Source organism: Amblyomma maculatum, chromosome 6, assembly GCF_055883805.1.
Source record: "Amblyomma maculatum isolate TAMU_Amacu chromosome 6, ASM5588380v1, whole genome shotgun sequence".
NCBI classification, from domain to species: domain Eukaryota; kingdom Metazoa; phylum Arthropoda; class Arachnida; order Ixodida; family Ixodidae; genus Amblyomma; species Amblyomma maculatum.
The window spans coordinates 149137209-149162819 of NC_139349.1; the positions used below are offsets into that span (position 1 = coordinate 149137209).

At 45.7% G+C, this 25611-nt stretch overlaps 1 protein-coding gene across 1 annotated transcript in view; it reads right to left on the bottom strand.

The window, feature by feature from the left end:
* LOC146187000 (endoplasmic reticulum aminopeptidase 1-like) overlaps positions 1 to 25611 on the bottom strand; it is a 72801-nt gene that overhangs the window by 7243 nt on the left and 39947 nt on the right. Inside the window, exons 7-11 of the mRNA XM_084607539.1 lie at positions 25318 to 25549; positions 18907 to 19241; positions 10630 to 10703; positions 5381 to 5485; positions 83 to 253 (exon numbers count right to left, since the gene is read on the bottom strand). Coding sequence (XP_084463665.1) covers positions 83 to 253; positions 5381 to 5485; positions 10630 to 10703; positions 18907 to 19241; positions 25318 to 25549 — 917 coding nt within the window. The remainder of the gene's footprint in view (positions 1 to 82; positions 254 to 5380; positions 5486 to 10629; positions 10704 to 18906; positions 19242 to 25317; positions 25550 to 25611) is intronic.

The following is a 25611-nucleotide window of genomic DNA, read 5'->3' on the forward strand; positions in this document are numbered from 1 at the left end:
CGGACCGATCTCGCCCATGTGACATTTTCATCATGAGCCAAATGAGGCTCCAACACGAGGCAATCAATCAAGGAACACTCACTGTAGAAGCTGCCAGCGGCTAGTGGAGGCACCCAGCGCCTGGAGCAGTAGGGCCTTCTCGGCGGGCACCTGGGAGGACAGGTAGCGCTGCCAGCAGTACTGCCACTCCCGCCGGCCCCCTCGCCGCACACCCGCTCGGTAGACCACGTCCTTCAGGTTGGCGCCCACCACCCTGCTTGCCAAAGAGTGACCCAGCATCTGGAGTGAGCTGTGCTCTATGGCACACAAGTGCACCAACCGCATACTAGTAAGCTTGGCTTCTTTCAAAAATTAAAAAATACGAGACTGTTCACACGTGAACTTCCTTCTATGAGTAAACAAGGATGGAGGGGTATACATTCAGAATTAAACTGCAGAACATTTTTTCCTCAGCTTATTTCAGCTCTGTGCATGAACAGGAAATGTGAATTAGGATGAGCACTTCTCTGCACAGCTCGCAGGTTGGTGTCTCTTTTGTTTTGCAAGGATAAAAGCATTTGAAGTGTGAGCGTCAAATTTAAAGGTGAAAAGGTGACATAAAATAGTAATTTGATGAATCAATCTCAGTGTGAGCATGACTTACATTCTGCTATGATAGGTTTTAATAGGTGTAGCTTAATATTTACTTCAACACCTGACTACCATTTTTCTCTCAGCTTACAATGCCCTAACTTCGAGCTGTTTTCGTATAGAATGCTTACTTCTCTACATTTCTGGTGTCAAGCTTGCATTGGCTTTTTTATTGTCATGATTCTAACATGGCTCTAAGCCCAGCAATATTTTAAGTTGTAGCGTGGCTCTGGTCATGTTGCATATAATGTCAACAATTTCTCAGATGAAGTGAGCTAGGCGACTATGGTTGGAGAATCAGTTTAAAGGACACTGTTCTCGATGTTTCCATTTACGTATTACATGTTCTACAGCCACAGAGACTGCATAATATTCAGCAGTGAAAATAGATGCACATTGAGCTACTTACACTGTTCTTTTCCCAATTGCTTTGTACCATGGCACTTCAAACATAGTTCTGATATTGAACCATGGGTATAAAATGCTCTATATTACCAGTATTTTTTGCTTACTGCTAAACATTCTTGTAATATAAGTCTATGAACTGCTTGTTCTTTTTTTTTTTCTGAAATTGTGTAATTGCAAAGTTACACATAAAGGGCAGGTAGTACTAAGGCAGAAGTGAATCAGGTCTCCATGCAATACTTAACAGTGTGTCCATTACATCTTATTCTTGGCATTTCTATTCAAAGCAGAGAAGGATTAGTCTCGTGGTTTGTTGGCAAACAGTGTTCAATATGAGCACTACAGGATACGAGATGCTTTTGAGGTGAACGAACTTTTAGAATGAGTATCGTTCTTCGGTATACAAGTGGTGGTTCAATAAAGGCTTATACATACAGGCTGCTTCTGGGAGACATCCTGTATGCACCAGCTGGAAGATGCAAACGTAAATTGTGTACTGGCTGCAGTTGTTTTAAGTATGACAACCTTGCTGAACCACACACTATATACAATGATAGTTTAAGCAGCAATGTTCAACAGAGTGATAAATTTGTAGACGGCATGCCCTATCAGAACTCCAGTGTTTGCTCGAAAGGACTCCAATTATGTTCGGAGACCGGGAAGCTTTCTCTTTCAGCATATTTATGTAAAGCAGAAAAGAGACCTTTTTGCCAAAAGTAATACTTACAAACTTGAGTTCATTTTTTTAAAGGTAATTTTGTTTTGCTTAGGTGCAGAGCAAAATCTCTATGCAAGCCTCGCTTTAGTGAGAAAAGAGTGGCTACTGCTTTTTGCGGACAAAATCCGAGGCCATTTCTGTCTGCCCATGTTGTCAGTTCGTTTAGTGTTCCCTGTACTAGCCTTTCACGTGTTGATATGTAGAAGGACAAGAAGGACATAAAAGAACGTTTGTAACTGGTTCACGCCAATAAATTAACAACAAATACTGCAAAAACTAAATATATTTTCTTTCACACAAAAAGAAATGTGGGCAGTAATCAAACCACAGTTTCTTTAAACCACAATGTGATTGAATCCGTGGCTTCTTTCAAATATCTTGTGTTATTTTTGATAGCAATTTAAATTCGAAGAATCATGTTTACAGTGTTTGTGGCAAAACTGAATATGGCTGTTACACCCTTATTAGGCTAGACCACACTTCCCTCGAAACAAATTACAGTTTGTATTTTTTGTTATTCACTATCACATAAGTTATTGCAGCGAGTCATCTTTTCTCCCCAAAATTGTCCAAGCAACAATTTGCTTGAAAACTTTGTATACAAAAATTTTGTCTAATCGCTAAGTCTCTAAAATCTCTGTTTTACTAAACAATATAATAACAACTAACACTCCCCTCCTGCTGAGCTTATTTATTTTGCTTGTTCGAAACACAAGGCATGCTCCTAATGGTAGTTTTAATCTTCCAAGTCATAACAAGGCATATGGGGAGAATCCATTAGTGTGAAAGTCTGGAATATGCTTCCAATAAAATTATAACTTGCCTGAAATTTTAACCTTTATTCAAAAATATATATGCACAATCATGCTAGGATATTACTTCGAAATATAGTTTTCATTTTGTCTGAACGTGTTGTCCTTCTTTGTTGAAATGTTGTTTTGCACATTTCTAACGCGCACATTTCTAATGTGGTTTTCTGCATGTCTTGTTTTGTATTAGACCAGGCACAGGGGTATATGGCCGTCTTACATCACTTTTGGCATTTTATCTTTATTTAAGTGTTGACAATTTGTTCACTTTTTTGCACGTCACTTGTATGGTTGCCTAAACACTATATTTTGTACTAGGCATGTAGGCTGTCGGTCCAAATATCTTGTACATATTTTTCCTGAATAAAAAAATAAATCCTCTTGGTGATGAAGCTATCTGAAGACTGTCAACAAAGCCTAAATACATAACAGATCTGGAATTTTGCTCGTGGAATTCGTTCTTAGAACAAAAGTGGTAGCGAGCTTAAAACACATTTTTGAGGCACTCCATTTTTCTGAATGAAATGTCTTGAAAGGGTTAAGCCTAGCTATATACGAAATAAAAGGGTTTGACAAGAAGTCGCCTAGGCAGTTCAACATCGTCCTGTGTATGCCAAGCATGGTCAGGTCTCAAAGAATCCTGAGCCTTCACATTGAATTATATATCTTCCCTAACCAAAAAAGACAGCATACAATGCTATTTTGTGTACAAAGGCCCCTCTGGCAAAATTTTCAGGATGAACTAAATGGTCAGTCGTAAAGTGTGCTTTTTAAATCCAAACTAATAAGCATGCAGGATCTCTCGGGCTTCTAGCACGAATGGTTACCTGATATTCAAGACATTTTCGAAGCATTTCTCGACAGCTGGTGAGGCCCATGTACCTATAACTAGGAGACGTTATTTGTGTTCCTTGCTTTAAAAATGCAACAATAAGGTCTTTCTTCCATGCTTCGGGTATTTTCCCTGATACCCAATTAGTAGACCTTAAAAGTGCCTCTACGGAAGGTTCAGGGAGATGGGCTAGCATTTGATAATGAATTCTGTCAGGGACGGCTGCAGTCCGCTTAACAGTGGACAGTAGTGCACAGAGCACCTCAAGTGTAGTAAGGTTATTCAAATACTCATTCGTACTGCCGCTTCTCAGTCTTTCTATATTTTAGATATAATCTTGCATACTGCAATGAATTAGAAATTGCAGAAAATATTCACTCAAAATGTCTGCCTGTTCCTCTTTACTTGCCTTCATACCAGGGACTGTCAGAAGGGGAACTGTGAATGAGGAGTAGCAGTCATTTCGCTTTTGAACCTTCTCCCACCTTTGTTTTGGTGTGGTTAAACTGTTCATAAATGACACATAACTTTGCCACAAAGTTTTCTTGGCCCTTTTGTCAAACCTTTGACCCAGCTGGCGAAGGCAGATATGCGACTTTAATAGTAAGTGCCCGATGTAGAAACCTCCAAGGAACCGCAGTGTCATTTATGGTCGCCTCGAGTCCTCGGGCACTTAAACGACTGAAATTCATGCCAACGCAAGCAGTGAAAGCCTAGGCACTGTTCTCGTATAGAAAGGCGGTGGGCTGGAGAAAGTGACTGCCTATGCCAGCTGTTCCCTATTGTAAGCCAAGGCTAACTATTCCATGACGGAGAAATAAATACCTGTACAGATGAGCATTCAAGGCTGTGAGCAATCACCACACACTGTGCTGGCTTGTTAGTTTGAAGGACCCCTCCAGTCCCTTCGTGCAACGGAGCCTGTGTCTTCAGGAGTTTGACATTTCCATCATCTACAAGTGTGGACGCAAGCACACTGGTGCAGACTGCCTATTGCGAGCCTCTGTCCATAAGCTGCCAGAAGAAGACCCAATGGGACCCATAAGCAGCAGTGGCTTTACACAACATCAGCGTGCAGATCTTGAACTACAACACATCACCGACTACTTGGAAGATAAGTCATCCTCACCCCCAAACTTTTCTGACTTAGATTAACTTGCCATCACCGGTAGGCCTGTCTCGGCAATTACACCAAATTTATGATTCCCTATCTTGACTTTAGTCATCATTTTACACATTGTATTTTCCTTCGTTTTCTTTTTACCGCACATTTCTCATTCTACCGTGTTATATTCTTATGCTGCATTTGTGTTTCTTACACCTATAACCGGGTATTTTCTTCTTGTGTACGACAATCAGACTCTCAAAAAAAACAATGCTGTACAGGGTATGAAGCCTGCCGAGCAACACCTGCATGCCGCTCGCAACCTGACCCACAAATGTAGCAAAGTCTGCATTGGCTACGTGATCCACTTTGTTTCTCTCTTCTGGCAATAAAAGAGGAAGCTCATCAAGGAGGCTCCATGTGCAGGCAACCAGAGACAATGCACACTCTGTTTCCCTCAAGACCCCATCTCCCGCATTTTGCCAATACTTCTCTGCCCAGTTCTCTCTCCGTGGCATTGTAGAGGGGAGGAGGAATGGCTGCGCCCCATTCACTATGGCCGCAAACCACGCAACCCCTCATCTTGCGTACGGCAAAGGCTGGGCAGAGATTATGGAGCCAACACCTCACCACAGTGTCACCATGGATGAAGCATGTTCATTTGGTTTTACTTAACCCGGGGAAGCAGTGCCAGCACAGCTACTTCAGATTTCATTGTAGCCATGCAGATCGGCAACAATTTTTCTTTTAAATCCTGCATTTATTCTATTCAGCCTCTCTGCTGTAGATTACTTTGTGCCTAATGGGCGACAGAAATAAATCTTCCTGAAAACTCTCCAAAAAACTGCCCTGATGAGAGACTTCCACCAATCCCCTCTCACCTGTGCTGACCATTCATCCAGAGACTGAAGAGTCGGCTGGCCTCCTGCAGCACCTGCTCATCCTCCAGCTCGAGGGCAGCATTCAGGACCTCAGCTCGTAGTTTTCTGCAGCAAGTGTGGGATGAACATAACATGTGTGCTCCCTCTAGACTGAGCAGACAACAAGCTCGAGGAGTGGCCTCACTCAAGAAGGCAGATGTATACCTTCATTTTTAATCCTTATATGTCCCATGCTGCACATGTGCCTCATCATCATCATCATCATCAGCCTGATTATACCCACTGCAGGGCGAAGGCCTCTCCCATATTTCTCCACTTAACCCGGTTCTGTGCTAGCTGCATCCACTTGACCCCTGCGAACTTCTTAATCTCATCCGCCCACCTAACTTTCTGCCGCCCCCTGCTACGCTTTCCTTCCCTTGGAATCCAGTTTGTTACCCTCAGCGACCATCGGTTATCCTCTCTTCGCACTACATGTCCTGCCCATGTCCATTTCTTCTTCTTAATTTCCACTAGAATGTCGGTAACTTGAGTTATTTCTCTGACCCACTCTGCACGCTTTCTATCTCTTAATGTTACCCCTACCATTTTTCGTTCCATAGCCCTCTGGGTTGTCCTCAACTTAAGTAGAACTCTCTTGGTTAGCCTCCACGTTTCAGCCCCATAGGTGAGTACAGGCAAGATGCAACTGTTGTATACTTTCCTCTTGAGCGATACCGGTAAGCTGCTAGTCATAATCTGCGAGTGCTTGCCAAATGCGCTCCACCCCAATCTTATTCTTCTTGTTATTTCCTTTTCATGGTCCGGATCTGCGGTTACTACCTGTCCTAAGTAGACATATTCGCCTACTACTTCTAGTATTTCGCTACCTAATGTAAACTGCTGTTCCTTCCCGAGGCTGTTGAACATTACCTTAGTCTTCTGCATATTGATTTTCAAGCCTACCTTTCTACTTTTTCTGTCTAGGCCATCAATCATTATTTGCAGTTCATCCCCCGAGTTGCTTAGCAAGGCAATGTCATCAGCAAATCGCAGATTACTGAGGTATTCTCCATCTACCCTTATCCCTAACTGCTCCCATTCCAAGTCTCTGAATACTTCCTGTAAACAAGCTGTGAATAGTACTGGGGAGATTGTGTCTCCTTGCCTAACACCTTTCTTTATGGGAATTTTGTTACTTTCTTTATGCAGAACTGTGCCTCAAATGCATATAAAAAGCAAAACTGGACCCAGGATAGCTCCAGAAACTGAGTGACATCACTTTTAAGTCATTTTCACTACTGGTTCTGTAGAAAATATTTAGGAGACACTTAAGTTCGCTTTTAAGGATGTGACATGACACCATTAATGCTAATAGCTCTTGTCCGTGGCTCCCCTCAAGGATTCTCATATGTGTAGATGCCATTCTATTATCTCGCACACATTCATTAGCATACATTCGGAAGCCACTATGTTATGTGAAAGACCACCCAACATAGATGTAGAGTCCCACTTTAACCCTTGGCTCAGGATGCAAAGGCCCAGAGTTCAATTCCCATTTTGTCATCCGTACAGAGCTCCTGCCCACTTGGCCATGTCATGTGAACTCGTAACGTCATGAAACCCACCAACCAGTCAGTGCTTGTCTATGTCACCTGTCAATGACTACCTACCAGGTGGCACCTGCCAGAGCCATGCTCATGGTTTTTCACTCACAACACTGACAGCACTGGACCTCCGGCAGAATTTGAAATTGGACCACTGCACTGAAGGAGCTCATAGCAACTCATGTGGCATGCGTCCACCGCACGCCGAAAGACGAAGTGGATCCCACAGGTGCCGGAGCAACCACATGTGCTGGCACCTGAGAAAAAGAGGCGCCCGGCATGTGCTGAAGGGAAGGAAGCAGCGCTGGCACAAGAGCATCGGAATGCTCGGAACCTTCACTTTGGCCGGACGCTGCCACCGCTGCTTCTTCAGCTTCTTCTCAAATAAATGTGGCCGTGGTCGCCACTGCCTGGCGATCTCCACAAGCTAAATACTGATACCAGTAATTTTGTAAAAAGACCCGAGTGGTGGCATGGGCACCTGTCTTTTTTATATGCAAAAAACCTTGCAAAAGAACTGAAATTTTCTTCAATGAGTATTATGGGAATAAAGGCAAAAAGCTGAACAATTTTCCAAATTCATGTTCTCCCACGAACATGGTGCAAGTTAAACTTTATAGCCGCTCATGTGAAGAACACCAAGCAGGCCTATTTGCGAAACATAAAAATGCACTGCGTGGATTGTTTAATAGTATGGTAGTATTCAACATGCAAAAATATGGCATACAGGTTCAGCACTGAGATTTGGAAGCTGCTCAAGCTCATGGGACAAATGTGTCCCACAGTTATATAAGGTTAATACACATAGAATTTTTGTTGCACGTTTTCTTTGTGATGACTCATAGCACCCCCCATACATGGACCACCACGCAATATGCACCTGCAGTTGATGCTATGTAATTTGTAATTAGATTTCCTCTCCAGTAAAAGCTTTTTTTCTCCTCACATCATTATAGTTTCTGTTTCAGGAGCCAAGCGATGACTGTTATATCAAAGTTTAGTGCAAGTCATGTGACATGTAAAAAAAAAAAAAAATGGCAATATAGTGCCTGCTGTTTCATCATTTTACACGACTGAAGTGCTAAAGCCAGCATGCCTCAAGCATCAGAAAGGCAATAACGAAAAAGCAGCGACCATACTGAAACTGTCAATGAAAGGTGTGAAGGAACCGCTTTTTGCAGGCCTTGCTAGGAATTCACCAACAACAGTGGCCAAATTCGAAAAAGAAGCGTCGTAAATTGAGAGGACTATTGAGACCCGCATGTGCCAATACAGTCAACCACTTGAAGCGGTCCATGGAAGCCCCTACGATGGATCACCTACAAGTGCAGATAGCCCCAAAAAAGAGTTTCATTCAAGTGCAATGCCAGTGTCTTCATTTGTGGCTACTGCACTTGTCACCGCTACGCGACAATATGTCAGTTTCTGTCATGCCTTACATGACCTATATTAAACCTGGACAGCGCAACCACTGCTTGGCTGTTGAAGTCAAAACTAAAACAGTGGAAGAAAAGCAATTCAATTACAAACTTTTTAGCTGTTTACAACCTTGCAATCCATCTAGTACATATATGCTTAATTGCAAAGAGGAAAGCATGCAACCAAAATAAGGCGTCTTGTACTCCTCTAACACAAGTAGGAGGTTAGACTTTTCAGTTTTATTTTCTTTAAATTGAGCTCACTTTTTCAGCTATTTACTTTGAATGAAAACTTCGTTTTCCTTTTTTATATTTTCAAAAAATGAACTACTGGCTTTTTTTGATGATTTTATGCAGCAATCCTGCTGGTTGCAGGTTATTTCTGACCTGACCTTTTAGTTAGCACAAACAATGTATTGACCAGTAATTAGTATATGCAAATTCGCAGTACACAGAGCTGGGCTTGCATGAGAAATTTTTATTGTCATTGAAAATGCAATGCATATTAGGTTAGCCAGCCAGCAGAAAAAAAAAAAAAAAGAAACATTAGTGGAATTTTGATTCTAAGAACTAGGATGACACATTATCAGTTGATCTGGGTTGGGTGAGAGGGAAATTGGGCATCACATGCTCTGCACGTTGGTGGCAGCGATGGAAGTTCTGCTTAACCAATGCAGTAGCCAGACAATTATATATTTTCATGATGCCCGTGGACCGTTTCATATCACTGTCCTATCATCATCATCATCATCATCATCATCAGCAGCAGCAGCAGCAGCAGCAGCAGCAGCAGCCTGACTATATCCACTGCAGGGCGAAGGCCTCTCCCATATTTCTCCACTTAACCCGGTTTTGTGCTAGCTGCATCCACTTGACCCCCGCGAACTTCTTAACCCCATCCGCCCACCTAACTTTCTGCCACCCCCTGCTACGCTTTCCTTCTCTTGGAATCCAGTTTGTTACCCTAAGCGACCATCGGTTATCCTCTCTTCGCACTACATGTCCCGCCCATGCCCATTTCTTCTTCTTAATTTCCACTAGAATGTCGGTAACTTGAGTTATTTCTCTGACCTACTCTGCACGCTTCCTATCTCTTAATGTTACCCCTACCATTTTGCGTTCCATAGCCCTCTGGGTTGTCCTCAACATAAGTAGAACTTTCTTAGTTAGCCTCCACGTTTCAGCCCCATAGGTGAGTACAGGTAATATGCAACTGTTGTATACTTTCCTCTTGAGGGATACCGGTAAGCTGCTAGTCATAATCTGCGAGTGCTTGCCAAATACGCTCCATCCCAATCTTATTCTTCTTGTTATTTCCTTTTCATGGTCCGGATCTGCGGTTACTACCTGTCCTAAGTAGACATAATCGCCTACTACTTCCAGTACTTCGCTACCTAATGTAAACTGCTGTTCCTTCCCGGGGCTGTTGAACATTACCTTAGTCTTCTGCATATTGATTTTCAAGCCTATCTTTCTACTTTTCCTGTCTAGGTCATCAATCATTATTTGCAGTTCATCCCCCGAGTTGCTTAGCAAGGCAATGTCATCAGCAAATCGCTGATTGTTGAGGTATTCTCCATCTACCCTTATCCCTAACTGCTCCCATTCCAAGTCTCTGAATACTTCCTCTAAGCAAGCTGTGAATAGTACTGGGGAGATTGTGTCTCCTTGCCTAACACCTTTCTTTACGGGAATTTTTGTTACTTTCTTTATGCAGAACTATGGTTGCTGTGCAGCCACTATATATATATTCCAGCACTTTCACGTACGGCTCGTCTACCCCCTGATTTCGTAATGCCTGCATCAGCGCCGATGTTTCAACTGAGTCAAATGCTTTTTCGTAATCAATGAATGCTATGTATAAGGGCTGGTTATATTCCGAGCATTTTTCTGTCACCTGATTGATGGTATGGATATGATCGATAGTAGAGTACCGTTTCCGAAAACCTGATTAATCCTCCTTTGCTTGGTGGCAGTCTAAGGTTATCCTGATATATATACGTATATGTATCTTTTTTTATCAGACCGTCATCCCATTTCTTTCTGGAGGGCAAATAAAACATCTGAGCTGGCCATCCTGTGGTGTCTGCGGCAGCGTTAACTGGCGCCAACCAGAGAAGGGGCTTTGTCAGACCCCTTGATTCTCTCTACTGCAGAGAGATAATGCGCGCACAATGAAGCCTGGCCTCGAGCCTGCCCTGTGTGAGTCAAGCAAAGCCCAACCCAAGGGTGGGCCAGCACTGACCTGTCCAGGTGGGAGCCCGTGTCCTGCCAGCCCAGGTCGGCCAGTACTGGACGCAGCAGAGACAGCAGGTGCTCCTGCAAAGAGACAACAGCTCAATTCAAGGCAATGCGCTCATGCAATGGCTGGCCACCAACCATCACGATCAGACAAAAAGATTATGTGAGATATGAGGCAGCAGCCTTGTTACGTGCAGGACTGCAATCAGAGGCTGCCAGGTAGCTGTGCCCACTGAGACAAGCGAAAACAACTGCCGACTATTGATCCCCCACCCCCATGCAGACTATGTAGTAATACCATGCCATGCAGATGAAAACTGCATAAGCCAAAGGTGCAGCACCGAATGTGTGCCAGGGAGGCACCCATCCATGGGGTATGGTCATCAGTGGGCATGAGGGCGTCATCATGTGTGTGAGTGAACTTTCCTAGATGCTTTCAAATGAGCAAGCTCCTCCTCCAAAGATATTTAGGAGCTCCAGGGAAAGTTACTGCTTCAAAGGGCTAGCATCTCACACCATATACCTTCACACCAAAAGCTTTGAAGAATGCTAGCATAATTTCAATCCATAACAAAGACAATGTCACAGACTTAGCAAATTACACATCAACCAAATTAATCTTTGCTGCCTGAAAAGTATTTACTGAAGTAATTTCCAATAGAGACAGCACAACTTTAGGCATTAGTCAACTGAAGAACCAGAGAGGCTCTCGCAAAGGCTACTCACAAAATTACCATACTAACAAAATTAGTTAAGAAGTAGGAGTGTGCAAATATTTAAAATTTTGAATACGAATCAAATATTTTTTTGTTGTTCAATTCAAAAAGATGGTATTCGGAGTGTTCTGAACGCTTTAAAATTACCGAACACACAGAAAATCGTCTATTTCCCCACACCGCATGCTTCACTCCTTAATACGTGATGGGGCCGTTTTGTGGAGGGACCACTGCTACCGTATCCTGCTGGAGGCCTTCGCAACAGTGGGCACAAAACAAAGCAATTTTTTCAAGCCCGTTCAATAATTCAAGGTTTCAGTTAATTGGAAAAATTAATTTTGGTCCCTTGAAGGCTGAACTGACGAGAGTTTACAGTATTTAGCAGAGATAAGAAAGCTCCACCCAATTTCACGTAGATCCTTCGTCTACCAGTATGTGAAATTCTGCATAAAATTTATATTGGATTTTTCAGTAGGGTATAAACTTCTGTGCAAATGTGGTATAATTTTGTTTTCAAGTACTACGCGCACTCAAAAATAAACAAAACAAACAACGTTTGCTGTTTCTTACTTTTCTGTATATTTTTTTTCGCTGATCTAATATTTGATAAGGGAATAAGCAGGTTGGTAGTTCGTGTAACTAGGGAAGCATAACATAGAAAGAACAAATAACAATGACAAGATGGAAAAGCGCTAACTTTCAACACAGAGTATTTATTGCTGAACAGGAGCATATATGTAGATGAAGTTCGAGCAACAACTTCGACAAAGACAAGCTCCGCCATGGTTGTGCAGTGCTTAAGATGCTCGACTACTGTGCCGGGGTACCCGGGTTCAAACCCGACCTCCGGCGGCTGCGTTTCGATGGAGGCGAAATGAAAGTGCTGTGCGATACCAGTGCATGTTAAAGATCCCCAGGTAGTCGAAATTATATCCCTATCCCTCCACTACGGCTCCTCTTTCTCTCTATCCACTTTCACCCCCCCTTACTCCCTTCCCAAACCACAGGGTTCACGTGTCTGCACAAAACAGGTGTGACAAATACAGTGCCTTTCCTTTCTTGTGAACCAACCATTATTATAAAGAGAAGAGGTGCATATGAAAAAAAACACACACTATAAGCATCTGGCTCCTGCTAACAGAAGGAAGGTCATTAAAAAACAATAAAAATTCTAGGGGGCACTTTGGACCACTAAAGTGTGATGAGGCGACGCATCTGTTGCATGGTGGTCCGAAGCCCTCCATGGCACCTCTTTCTCGTCCTTCTTTTCCTTACAGCTCGGTTAAGGTGTCTGCAGAATATTGTGACAGATACTGTGCCTTTTCTTCCCTGTAAACCAATCTGAAATGCCACTTCATCTGCTTCTATATGCCGTTCTCGTGTGGCATTCGAGGAAGTGCCAAATCAAAGGTGCCACACGGACGCCTGGATCGAACGCCCGGCAGGGTCAGCTTCGTATAGGCATAAATCAGCTGGTGACGTCATCATTAATTTCAAGGCACGACATACTACATCACTGATGCCGTCATCTATAATTTCAAGGTATGACGTACTACACCACTGATGATGTCATATTTATTTCAAAGTACGACATACTACACCACTGATGACGTCATCAAACTAAAGCATTACAGATGGAAGGACACGATCGTGGCCGCAAGCATGAGCCATTAAAGGCTTTCACCTTAAAAGTGCCACATGCCATCATGCACAGAAATTAAGCTCTCTTAATGGTGGATGGCAGTGGTTTCGCCGCCTGCCTCTCCAACCATACGCCCACCACTGCCCACCTCTGGGGCTTCAAGTCTGCTATACTCAGGAACAACTTTCTGTGACTGATGTGACCAGTCACGCCATTTGAGACAATTCAGTGCGCATCACTGACCATTTCATTTCATTTCAGGATGGCATCAAGCTGTTCTAACACTTAATCACATTTTTTCTCTTTTACATCCATGTGCTGCCATGTGCTCTTCAAGTAAACCAAATTCAGTGGAGCCGTGGTGTTTCAAGGATGCTTCACTGCACTGGTTACCGATTGTGTGGTGAAGCATCTGCACACCCAGGGAGGTGCGCGAATATTCGCAACTTCCAATATGAATCGAATATGTGAGTTATTCAATTCGTATTCGAAAAACTGATATTAGAAATTTCCGAATATACAAAAAAACATTTTAAATTCACCGCGGTCTCCCCCCGCACTGCACGCTTCACCGCAATGTTTTGCCATATGGGCTGTGCAGTGAACCATCCGCAAAACGTGAAGGGGCTGTTTTGTGTAGAGAGACCTTCCCGTTTGTGAAGGGGGCCTTCCCGACAGTGCGCACAAAGCGACGAAACTGGAAAAAAAAAAAGAATGTCGTTCTTTCTTCGGTCTGATCTCAAATGCAGACATTCATCGTACAGGTTCATCAGATAAAATAACTATGATGCAAATTATTTTCTGGCAGCTTTTCAGGCCCATTCGATAATTTGAGCTCTAAATAAATTCAGACTTTTTCTGGTCCCTAAAAACTGAATTGACGAGAAGTTACTGTATTCATCAGTGATTCAGCAGCTCCACGTGGTCTCATGCAGGTCTTTCCTGAACAAAAAAAAATCAATGCTATACGGAATCCTATATAGCCTTTATACTGAATTTTTCTTTAGGATATACCCTCCTGTGCCATTCTAGTTTATTTTATTTGCAAATAGCAAGTGAATTGTAAAATAAATAAGGCGAGCAGTGTTGCTATATTTTAATTTACTATTTTTTTTTCACTGATCAGATATTTGAAGGCATTTTTTTGCCATATTCATTTTCGATTCACACCCCTAGCACACCCCTATTCAAAATGCAACGGACCGTTTGCACAGCCACACCTCCCCTCAATCTCCTCCCATCAGTCCTCAAATGTCCACCTCTCAAAACTTTCTGGGGAGAACTCTGCTTGACACTCCAAGAAACAGATATTTTATTTGATGTATTCCAAGGCGTTTTGTGCCCATATTCGATTCATATTCCAAAATTTCAGTATTCACACACCCCTAGTAAGGAGATTGAGATATGTGCAGAATACAGCCGAACCCAGTTATATCGAACCCGGATATATCGAATTTTGGTTATATCAAACTCATGGAATAGCCCCTTAAATATCCCATGTAAAAGTATAGGAAAGCCGCGTCATATATCGAACTCAAATTTAATGGTTGTTCGATATATCGAACTCCGCACCACGCACTGGAAAGTGTGCCTTCTCCAAAGATGATTGCATCACCCTTGGCCGTTTGCCGCGTGACGTTTTCAAGCCACGCGCGGAAGGAATGAGAGGGGACAGTTCGGCGATGGCTGATCTGGGCAGCGCCGTGCCCATTCCCCAAAGGCGCGCGCATCTGCTGTTATTGTTTCCCGCATGCCAGCACATGACATTTGCAAGCCATGTGCGTGGGTGTGCCCATTCTTTTGCCGAGCTATCTCTCTCCTTCAGCACGCGCTACGCATGCGCCAAGCCAGCTCAGTCCAATTTCAGACATACGTCGGACGCTTTCTCCAGCGTGTGTTGCGAACCCTCTGCGCGCGGCGGCTGACGTGGCTGTGGTGCTTGCGGACGTTAAGAAGCAGCAGATCTCTCTCTCTTTCTGTGATTCTTTTTCTTTTTTTGCGAGAGTCATTTATTCTTATCGTTGTGCTATATGCGCGGTGTAGCGTAAGATATGGCGGCTGCGGACGTTAAGAAGCAACAGGCTTTTTTTTTGCGGGAGTCGTTTATCCTTGCATTTATGAATCAACGAATGCATGCGGTCAGCTGCTGCGATCATGACGCCCGTCCCAAGCGTGGCGCGATAAATCGAACCAGGCTTGTGCAATCAAGCCATCACGGGCACTGCCAAGTTCGCTCCCTGCCACCAGTCCAGGATGCCGGAAGCTGCTGCTATCCCGTGCGCCCGCTCGATCAGCCGTTGCTGATCTTGCCGGTGTGAGCTAGACAGAGCAGCTTCCCAAGAGGAGACGGTGGGGTGGGGAATGGGCGGGAAGCCTTGTGGCTTTGGACACGCCCATATGGAGTCGTATAGTGTTGGTTTAATGCTGGCGCATGATTGGCAGATCGAAGGGTACCGCGAGGGAAAGAAAAGGTGTTTGTTGTAGAGGTTCGGGAATGTGTGCGTTTGAAGTTGTTGCCAGGTAGTGGCATCCGCTCTGGAGAGGGATTTGTGCAGTGCAGGAAGTGTTCTTCATTATTGTCTGTAGTATTTGAGGGTGAGTGTGTACGTGAGTGGTTCTGTGGTGGTTGATAGCTGAGAGCTTGATGATGGCCACGGAGCATCTTCCTCTCCGGTTTCCGTATTAGCTGGTAATCGGCTGTCTTCAGCCTTCCCTCCTGGTACCCGGCAAGTTAGTTCGCGAGCGAGCGCGTGGGCGCGCTCGTTGCCAGAAAGAAATGCGTGACCTGGTGCCCAAAGTATTCGAATAAGCGGCGTGTGCATCTTTTCTTCGCACTGACGAAGGATTTGGTGGGTTTTGGAAGACAGCAGACCGGTTGAGAAGGCTCGGCATGCTGCCTGTGAGTCTGTGACAATAGTGCAGGTTTTCAAATGTTTGTCCAGGGGGTTGGATGAGATGTATCGGATGGCGAAGGCTATGGCTGTCTCTTCCGCCGTTCTGATCGAGGTCTATCAAAAGATGAACACGCCGCGACGTTATCGCTGCGTAGCATCTTGGCACGCTGCCAAGAAATGAGCTGTGGATGAGACGACTGAAATGGAGTGACGCGCGCCATTGACATGCAGGCGAAAACGCTCGGCGACACAGAAACCTTGTTTTGAGCAGCCGCGATGGCTCGAGTGGCGAGAGGGATGCAGTTCCAACAAGTTTGAAATATTTCACTCTGTCGCTGCCGCTCGTCGCTGAGATCGCACAGTCGCTTGCATGTAAGTGAGCTGGCCTTAACGCTTTTTCTTTTTTTTTTTTTCAAATTCTCGGGTGCAAAAGTGGAGAGTGGGTTCATTATGCGAGTGGGGGTTGATTACGCGACAAATACGGTATTGCTTTTTTTGCATCGTAAGTGCCGTCACAAGCCGATTTCTGTATATCGAATTATCGATATATTGAACTATTTCGCGATCCCCTTCGAGTTCGATATATCCGGGTTCGACTGTATAACCAATCCCTACACATTCGTGACCTTCCAATTCATTGTCTCCCAAAGACGGCAACCACTCAGGGTAGCAGCTGCATGGTAAACTGAAGAAGGATGCTGCCTTTGGATCTATAGTTCATGCGATAAAAACTCAGGCTAAGTGGGATGACATAGTGGAGGGCTTTGAATAATTTCAACCCGTGGAGTTGACTAACACTGCACAGTACAAAGGAGCCTTATTGTGTTTCACCTGTATCAAGATGAGGCTGTCATGGCCAGGACTGAACCCGGATCCCCAAATCAGTAGTCAAGTGCACTAACTACTAGGCCACTACAGTGGGTTATCAAGATACTGTGCCGGAGTACCCGGGTTCGAACCCGACCTCGGTGGCTGCGTTTCGATGGAGGCGAAACGGAGTGGCGTCCGTGTGCTGTGCGATGTCAGTGCACGTTAAAGAACCCCAGGTGGTCGAAATTTGCGGAGTCCTCCACTACGGCGTCTCTCATAGCCTTAGTCGCTTTGGGACGTTAAACCCCACAAACCAACCAACCAAGATACTTTGTCGGGCGAGTTGGTAAACATCCATTGTTAATAAAAACAGCGCAAACAGGTAGACACAAGACAAGATAAAAGGAAGCTACAGGACAAGCACTGACTCACAACTCAGCCTCGGCCTTTAATCCAAAGCCCAGACAAAAACAAATGTGACGAAAACAAAGCTTTCGCGTGAAACACCCCTGGGTTTATCAGCAAGAGAAGTCTTGCTGACGCACTTAATGTCCCTTGAAATAAAATATGCTTCAACCAGTTCTCTCTTCAGTTTTTCTTTGTACCAATCAAAATTCTAACCAATGTCAAGAAATCATTATGCATCAATTATATCGCAATATTTTATGATGCCCATGACCAATTTACTCGTGCTTTCAAAGCCACTGTTTAAAGCTTGAAACTGGAACTCCATGAGAAAATTAACATAAATTATTTAGCTGGCGTAAGTGAGTTCCCGACAGTGACAGTACTGTCTCACACACTATTCCAGTGAAACAGACAAATAAGCTCTGCCTTTAAGGAAATGAAACAAAAGCTTTAATGGATCCCTACTATCTCCTTTGCAGATCATTTTTAGCATACATGCATCGTCCATGTGTTTCTCCTTTTGTGTTCGTGTTGCTTTGCTGCTATTATTGTCGCCAACTTGCACAAAAAGCCTGTTTTACTCAAGCATACCTGCACTCTGCTGCTTGCTTAATCATTAACTGCTCAATTTGTGCTTCTGTTACCTCACACATATTCATTAGCATACAGTTGTAATCTACCACATTATGTGAAAGGTCACCCAATGTATAGATAAAGCCGGCTTTCACAAAGTCGTACAAATGTGTTCGTGTGGCGTAAGGACAGTGTGTCTAACGGAGGATCCAGTTACCATGGGGTTTGATTCTGATTGGACCCTGACATCTCGAAGAAGCTACCTGAGTAGGCAGCTCCTGCCAATTTGGCCATGTCACGTGGTCTTATGACATCGCACAACCCTCTTACCAATTAATGCCTGGTCAGGTCACCTCTCAGGGGCGTGCTTGTAATTTTTTGACAAGACCGATGCCAGTTTTCCTCGAGAATGGGGCCTTTGATGCTACTGAGTCAATGCAATGTGCACATGCAGCTGTAAGTCGACAGCAGTGTTATGACTGAGCTTGCCAGCTAAATGCCAATAAGGGCCACTGTCAGCAAGTCACTGGGCACATTACACTTTCAGCCCCAAAGGTGGCTCAAGTACTGCATCCAATTTTTCTCAGGATTCCCAGAAGCTTTGTCCACAAGATAGAAAGCTGCCCGCAAGGTGTTTGTTTCTCACTTCCAGCAGTCATTTTTTGCTGTGGTGGAAAACAGCTCTTTGAAACTTTTTATAACCACCGGATGATGTGACCTTCAGATAATTTGAATATTCGTTACAGTTCCTCAAGGTACAAATAATTGAGGTTCTACCATACTCAGAAACTAGTATGCTAAAGATAACTTTTTTTTGTCAACCATACAGCCAGTTGGAGACTGCCGGTCGAGTAGGCATGTCAGTGCCCTACCTCCTGCATTGCTACACTTGCTCGTAGCAATGATTAAAAAAAAGGGGGGGGGGGGGGGGGGGGGGGGACAAGTTGTTTGCATGCAAAGATATCTCCATTAAAAAAAAAAAAGGAAAAACAAACTCAGCCTTGGATGACACTGGATCAGGCACTGGATTGGATGACACTTGGATACTAAGGTGCACTTCTGACAATTCAGACAAAGATCTCCAGTCCTCTGAAGTTAAAATCGATGAGAGTCTACTTCATTTTTTGGCCTTTCCTAACATAACCGTTGTTTTCCATGGAAGAAATGCCTTTCGTATTACTAGGATGCGGTGGTCCATCGATATGGGCCCACTTCAGCTCGTCCCCTCGATGTAGTACCTGGAGAGAGGGTAACCAGCTGGCATCACTACCCATGCGTTGCAGGTCGAGCAGGTGAGGTAGGGCGGTTGCCCAGGGCCCAAAGTCCCGCTCCCTGCGCAGGTACCCCGCAAGGTCCATGGCTACGGACAGGTTCAGCTCCCCAGCCCTGGCCAAGGTGAAAGCATCATCCAGCAGGCTGGCCCGGTCAGCTGCCGGCAGGGCCTGATGGTCATGATGCAACTGCACCCTCAGGGCGTCCCAGTTGGAGGCATCATAGTTGACACGGTAGAAGCCCGTCTGGTTCACGTTGGCCTTGATCCAGACAGGCGCAGGTCCACCCAGGGGCACATCCACTGCCAAACACCAGCATAATTATATGCCACACTCAAACAGGACTTTGGGCACGAGCATAAACACCCAGGCCAATATCTAGTGTTGCTGTACCGGCAACTCCAACATAGAAAAACAAAATTGCCGTGGCTTAGCTCGGCTATGCCAGGATACCATATTTACTTCCATATTGCTCGCACTTTTTTCGCGAAAAATTAATGCGAAGTTAGGGAGTGCGATAATTATGCAGGGAAATTTTTTGTGTAATTGTTTTGGAGCGCTAAAACAAATTTAAAAGGTGTGAATTGTGACTCTTAGGCCAGCTATTGTAAATATAAACCAAAAAATTACTTTCAAACAGAACTTACCTTTGTTTTAAATGTACAGCGTCGCCCAAAGCACTAATTACTAAAGCACTTTATTTGCCGCACACAGCCTAACCATCACTCCACTGTATTTCGTGGTATAATGTTCACAGCAGACAACACAGTTTTACTCTTGCTCAGCCTTGCTCTGTGTCTATGCCGACATTGCAACCACTACCTCCAGTAACGCATGCCAAATGCGTGTGTTACTGGCCACATTCTTTGATGCCAAAGTGCCTGTTGCCAGTACGGTTGCCATGTTTTAGCGCATACTCAATATCAGCTTAAAAGCAGCTGTACAGCTTGCGTACCGTCCCATCGCGGTGGGGCACCAAGAACACTGTAGACAGTAGAACAAAACAAGTAACACGGATGAATCGAAAGAACAATGACAGCAAGACACGGAGACACTTCTCAAAATAGTGGAACGTTTCTTTCCATTTTCATTCCCACCTTCCTCCCTTCCCTTATGGTGCGATTCAGGTGTTTGTGTCCACAGAAGGAGTGTGACAGGTACTGCACCTTTCCTTTCCTGTGAGCAAATTAAAAAAAAAAAGAAGAAAACACACAACAGCTCAACGAGCATAACCCCAAGCACGCTATCGCCACCTAGTAGTGCGCGCACACAACTAGGCCAGCCAGCCTCAGTAGCGCTTCAAAGATGGCGCTTGCTACTACTGGCAGATAAAGCCCCTCAATAAACTAAAAGTAGCGCCAACATGTGAAGTTTGCCGCCCGCCTCCTCTCCTGCGCTCTCCTTCGTCGTTCGACCCTCTCACTGGCCGAGCGGCGTCACGTGCGCGCGCGCTTTTTTTTTTGCTGGGCGTGCAGCTTCCTCCTTTCCAGCGGGGCGGGCGGCGCGCGCGCGGCACATATCGCCGTGTGTTTTGCTGCCACGCGGACTGCTACTAAATCGTTCCCGCTGGCTATTTAATTTTTTTTTCAAGCATGTTGCGCTCTTTGGCAGGCGGCTGATAGAAGCACGGTGGTGAAGGCGAGTTCAACCAACGCAGACATCGCGTACAAATGGTGTCACGCACTGACAGTTGAAAACGAAACCATTTCAGCGCAAAATATAAAAAAAAAACTGCTACCACGCTTCTCAAGTTTCACGGTAGCTTACAATTCAGTCCAACCTGCAAAGAAACCACACAGACTGCAGCTTCCGCAGCCTAGTTAATTTTTTTTTCAAGCATGTTGCGCACTTTTGTCAACGGCTGACGGACTCAAGGAGGTGAAGGCGAGTTAAATCGACGCCAAAATCGTGTACGTATGGTGACACACCATGGCAGCTGAACACGGCACCGTCTCAACGCCAAATATAAAAAAAAAATAACTGCTAACTCCCTCCCCAAGTTTACCGGTAGCTCACAAGTCAATCAAAGCTGCAAAGACTCCACACAGACTGCAGCTTCCGCCGCCTATAGTTAATTTGATCTGCAGCTGAAGTTGAAAATACATGGAAGACAGCTGCTGCCACACTTCTCAAGTTTACCGGCAGCTCGCAATCCAGTCAACACTGCAAAGAAACCATACACAGATTGTTCCAAAATTGTTCCTGTCCGCCGCCTAGTTACAAATTTTATAAAGCATGCCGCTGAGTGGCCAAATGTGACGAACTACGGAGATGACGGCGAGTTGAACCAACGCCGAAATCGCGTATATGTGGTGTATGACACTCACAGCTGAAACTATTCTGGCGGGAAATCCCTGTCAACATTCGGCAATTATGTCTCAGCAGTGAGTAATATTTTAACCTGAACACATTGCGACAAAATGCAAGGCTCTGGTGAGACCCGGTGCACGGGCGCCTCGATCGGCGCGCGCGCGGCGCTGATCGAGACGGCTGTGAAGGGCGCCTGCTCCGGAGAGCGCGCGCTAGTCGCGCACCCCGTAGGTGGAGCCACGGTCGAAATGCGAGAGGAGGAGCGGCGCCGCCGGAGGAGAAGAGAGGAGATGGCGCTACTTTTAGTTTATTGAGAGGCTTTACTGGCAGAAAGGTATGCCTCCTCCCGAAAAAAGGCGGGGATCGAGGCTCTATCAGGGACTACAGGCCGCTGACCATCTCTAGTGTATTCTACAGGGCGTTCGCCCAGGTACTGAAGACCTGGATAGTATCATGGGCAGAGGTGAAGGGCCTGCTTTCGGAGCTGCAAAATGGGTACCGACAGGGTCGTCGCCTGGAAGACAACATCTTTGTATACAGACGCAATGCACTGAAATAGCGCGCAAAGAAAATTGAGGGCTTGTGGCATGCTTCCTGGACGTAAGTAGGGCGTATGATAGTGTTCCCCACGAGCTTCTACTCCATCGAATGGCTGCTATCGGGTTGCCAACAAGATGGATTGAACTGCTACAGCGCCTATATAGCGACAACACCGTGGTGGGATACTTCGCCGATGCCTGCTCCGACCCTGTCCTTGTACGGGTAGGACTGAATCAAGGATGCCCAATGTCACCAATCCTGTACATGCTCTACACAGCAGAGCTCGAACGCCACTTGATCCGCTCTGGCGTCGGATTTGCCCTTCCGTACTTGCACAATGGCATTCCAGAGTCCTGGACACTACCGGGCTTGGTGTTTGCAGATGACATTGTGCTTCTAGCCGCGGAGGAAGCACAGCTGCAGAAGCTTGTCTCCATCTCTGCCGAACATCTCGGAAAACTGGGGCTAGCCTTCAATGCAAGGAAATCAGTTGTGCTGTACTTTGTGGGCCCCAGCACCTCACTCTCCATGCTGCGTCTGCCAAGCGGAGAGCCTATACCTCAGACCACCACCTACAGGTACCTCGGCATTAACATCAGTGCCCAAGGAGACGTATATGCAGCACACGAAGAACACGTGCGACGTTCCTCCCAGCGAGCGTGCTGTATTTTATGCAAACGGTGCCTGTGGGGATGCAGCCGATATGTAATAGTCCGCGAATTGTGGAAGGCTGTGCACGTTCCGGCCCTGACATTCGCGAATGCTGTAGTGTGCATATCGGCCTCCACGCGTGCTTGGCTGGAGCGCGGACAACACGAAGTTGGCCGAGTAGCCCTGGGGTGTCATGGGCGAGTGGCCATTGAGGCAATCCAGGGTGACCTCGGCTGGTCGTCGTTCGAAGCTAGAGAGGCAAGCAGCAAAATTGCATTCGAGGAACGGCTTCGCATATTACCCAACTGACAATGGGCACGACGAGTGTTTCTGTACCTCAACTTTAAGGGGACCAGAACGCGATGGTGCTCCCGGGTACAGCGGTTGCGCTGCAAGTACAGTCTCTTTGAAAATTCCACCCAAGAGAACAAGCTAACTGAACGGAAGAGCGGACGCGCGGTGCAGACCCGGGTGCAAGCAGCAGAGACCGGCCGCTGGCAATCTGCTATGGAGACCAAATCAACGCTCCAGATGTACTGCACTCACAAGCAAGCAATTGCACCAGAACTCCTGTACGACAACAGCGGGGGTAGTGCCTTTCTACTCGCGGCGCGCGCCGGAGCTCTGCGCACACTCGTGTACCGCGGGCGCTTCGATGATTCCGCCGAGGCACAAGCCGCCACCTGCAGAGCCTGCGGGAGACATGAGGAGCTCCTAGAACACCTGGTGCTCCACTGCGACGGGTTGTCTCCTCGACACGCAGATGGCGCCACCCTTTTGCGCACATTGGGCTTCAAGGCGGGCGACAAAAGCGACGAAACGAACGCTGTCGCAAGTAGCAGTGTTTCCACCACAAAGCGTAGGCTACAACAGTGGTGGCAAATAACTCTGCGATGACCGTCAAACGACTGAACATCGCACTCAGTGACTGCCACAGTGCGTGTGTGTGTGCCAGTGCGTGAATTTGTGCCAGTGTGTGTTTGTGCGACAATGTGTATGCGTGTTTTGAATATTTTTTTTTTTTTTTACAATTTTTTGGTCTGATTCGGGGGACCCCGTTGATCTCCCGATACGAAGGGAATGACCACAGACTCATCATCATCATCATCAGACGACTCTCACGGTGGTAGTTTTGGTGATGCGATGATTATACGAGGAAAAAATATTTAAATTTTTGACAACCAATGTGGGAGTTGTGAGCAGTATGCGAGTGGTATGTTTCCCTGACTGAGCTTGTTGTAGTCATTTTATGTTTAGCAATGAAAGCCAGGCAACAACCTCAGGACCGGAAAAGTTCATCTTCGCCATTTATCAGCGGCTGGACTCTCCTTCTCTGCATCCATGCCAAACGTTGCGATACAGCAGCTTATTTAATCTCCGTTGTTTACATGGAATGCTGCGCATGCAATGCATGGTTCGGGTGATAAGTGGCGTGCGGAGAAGAAGCGCGTGATGCACCTCTGGGGTCTCTCTGGTTACCATGGTATCAGTGCATGCGCACTACTGTTCATCTGCGTGACATCATGCGCGGCTCCAATGGTAGAGCGGGCAGTCGTGGTATTGGTGAAGCGCACGCCACCCCTGCTGCTCCTCTCTTGTTGCCATCGTAATGACCAGGGCTGGGTAAGATACTTCAAAAAAGTATCTTCGATACCGATACTTGATACTCGGAAAAATTGTATTTCCGATGCTGATACAAGATACAGGATTGAAATCGAGTTTTGATGCAGATACTCAGTACTGTATCGTTGATACTTTGATACATCACTGAAATCCTAGCCATACCAGGTAAATTTTAAACTGAAAGCTTTACTAGCCTAGGAGAAACCAACCTTCCAGTCCCCTGCGTACCCTTTCCCTGCACCACTGGCCATCTGGCTCACCTCCTGGGATCTTCCCCTTCAAAATTCTCTCGACATCTTCACTGCGTCTAGACCTGTCAGTGGTGTCCTTGAGGTTCGCAGACATCCACCAAGGAGCCAGAACCAGTGCTTCGGCTGCATTTCTTTGACGTTTCCTTGGAGAAATTCAACCACAGCGAATCGTGTCTGACCATGCTTAATCGAGCTTCCGCTCAGTAAACTAGTTTAACTATGAGTCTAACCTAGCTTAGGAACACAAAATAACCAAGGATCGCAAGGCTTTTGCATGTATAACTGGGTTTAGCCGAACTAAGTTGCAGCCATTTTTTAGCAGGCCCAGAGTGGACAGAGGCCCATTTGCTGATGCATCTAGCCTGCAGGCATATTACAGAGGTCCAAGGCTTTATACATCCAAAACTAAACTCAAAAATTGAAAACGCTGGCTTCTGCTTATTTAAGCAAAAAAACGAATGAGAAGTATCAAACACTGCTGAACCGAATATGGAGCGAAAGCATTAGCTGCGGGTAACCGAGCGTTGTTCTTCTCCTCCTCCTTCTTCTTCTTCTTCGCGGCTGTTCAAGGTCATTCGTGACTGCGGCCAAGGACTACGCGACAGGCCGAAACCTGGCGTAGTATAGCTTTCGCAATAAACTAAAAAAAGCTGCAGTTCTAATTGTTTTAGGCAAAGCTAATATGGGAAGTTTTCAACAAAGCCCTACAAAGTAATTCACCGATTTTTCTCTTCATTGTGAATAAAACTCCTCACTTAGTGCTGTGGTGCTTGCTCTGTCAGTAGCCACGAACCGATTGGGTTCTGTTTTCATTTGCAACAGGCGCACCTCGACCGCAATGAAACACTCAGATACTAACTTGGCCCTAGCCAATGCATATGCAAATGGATGTGCTAAACGCATTGCTGTACATGCAATATTTGCTCTACCTGAAATATTAACAGACATAATAATATTACCATGAGCACACACACAAAAGACTAAGTGAGCAAATACTGCTCACAATCTGTGCGGTTCATCCACAGCAGGCGTTGCCGACCATCATCCGTGATGAAGGTGAGTGGCACGTGCCAGCGTGCCACATCCGTCACCAGGTCGGCCGGGAGCAGCTGAAAGCGCCGCTGGGTGGCGCGCAACTGGCCGTCCCCGCTGACTGAGAGCCGCACCAGCGGGAAGCCTTTCTGGCGCGTCCACGTCTCCATGACCTCCGACACACCCACCTGTCCGGAGGTCACCTGTTGCACACACATTGTCTCCATTGAGTCAAACATTTGAAGGGCCCCTTCCCAAAAGGCAT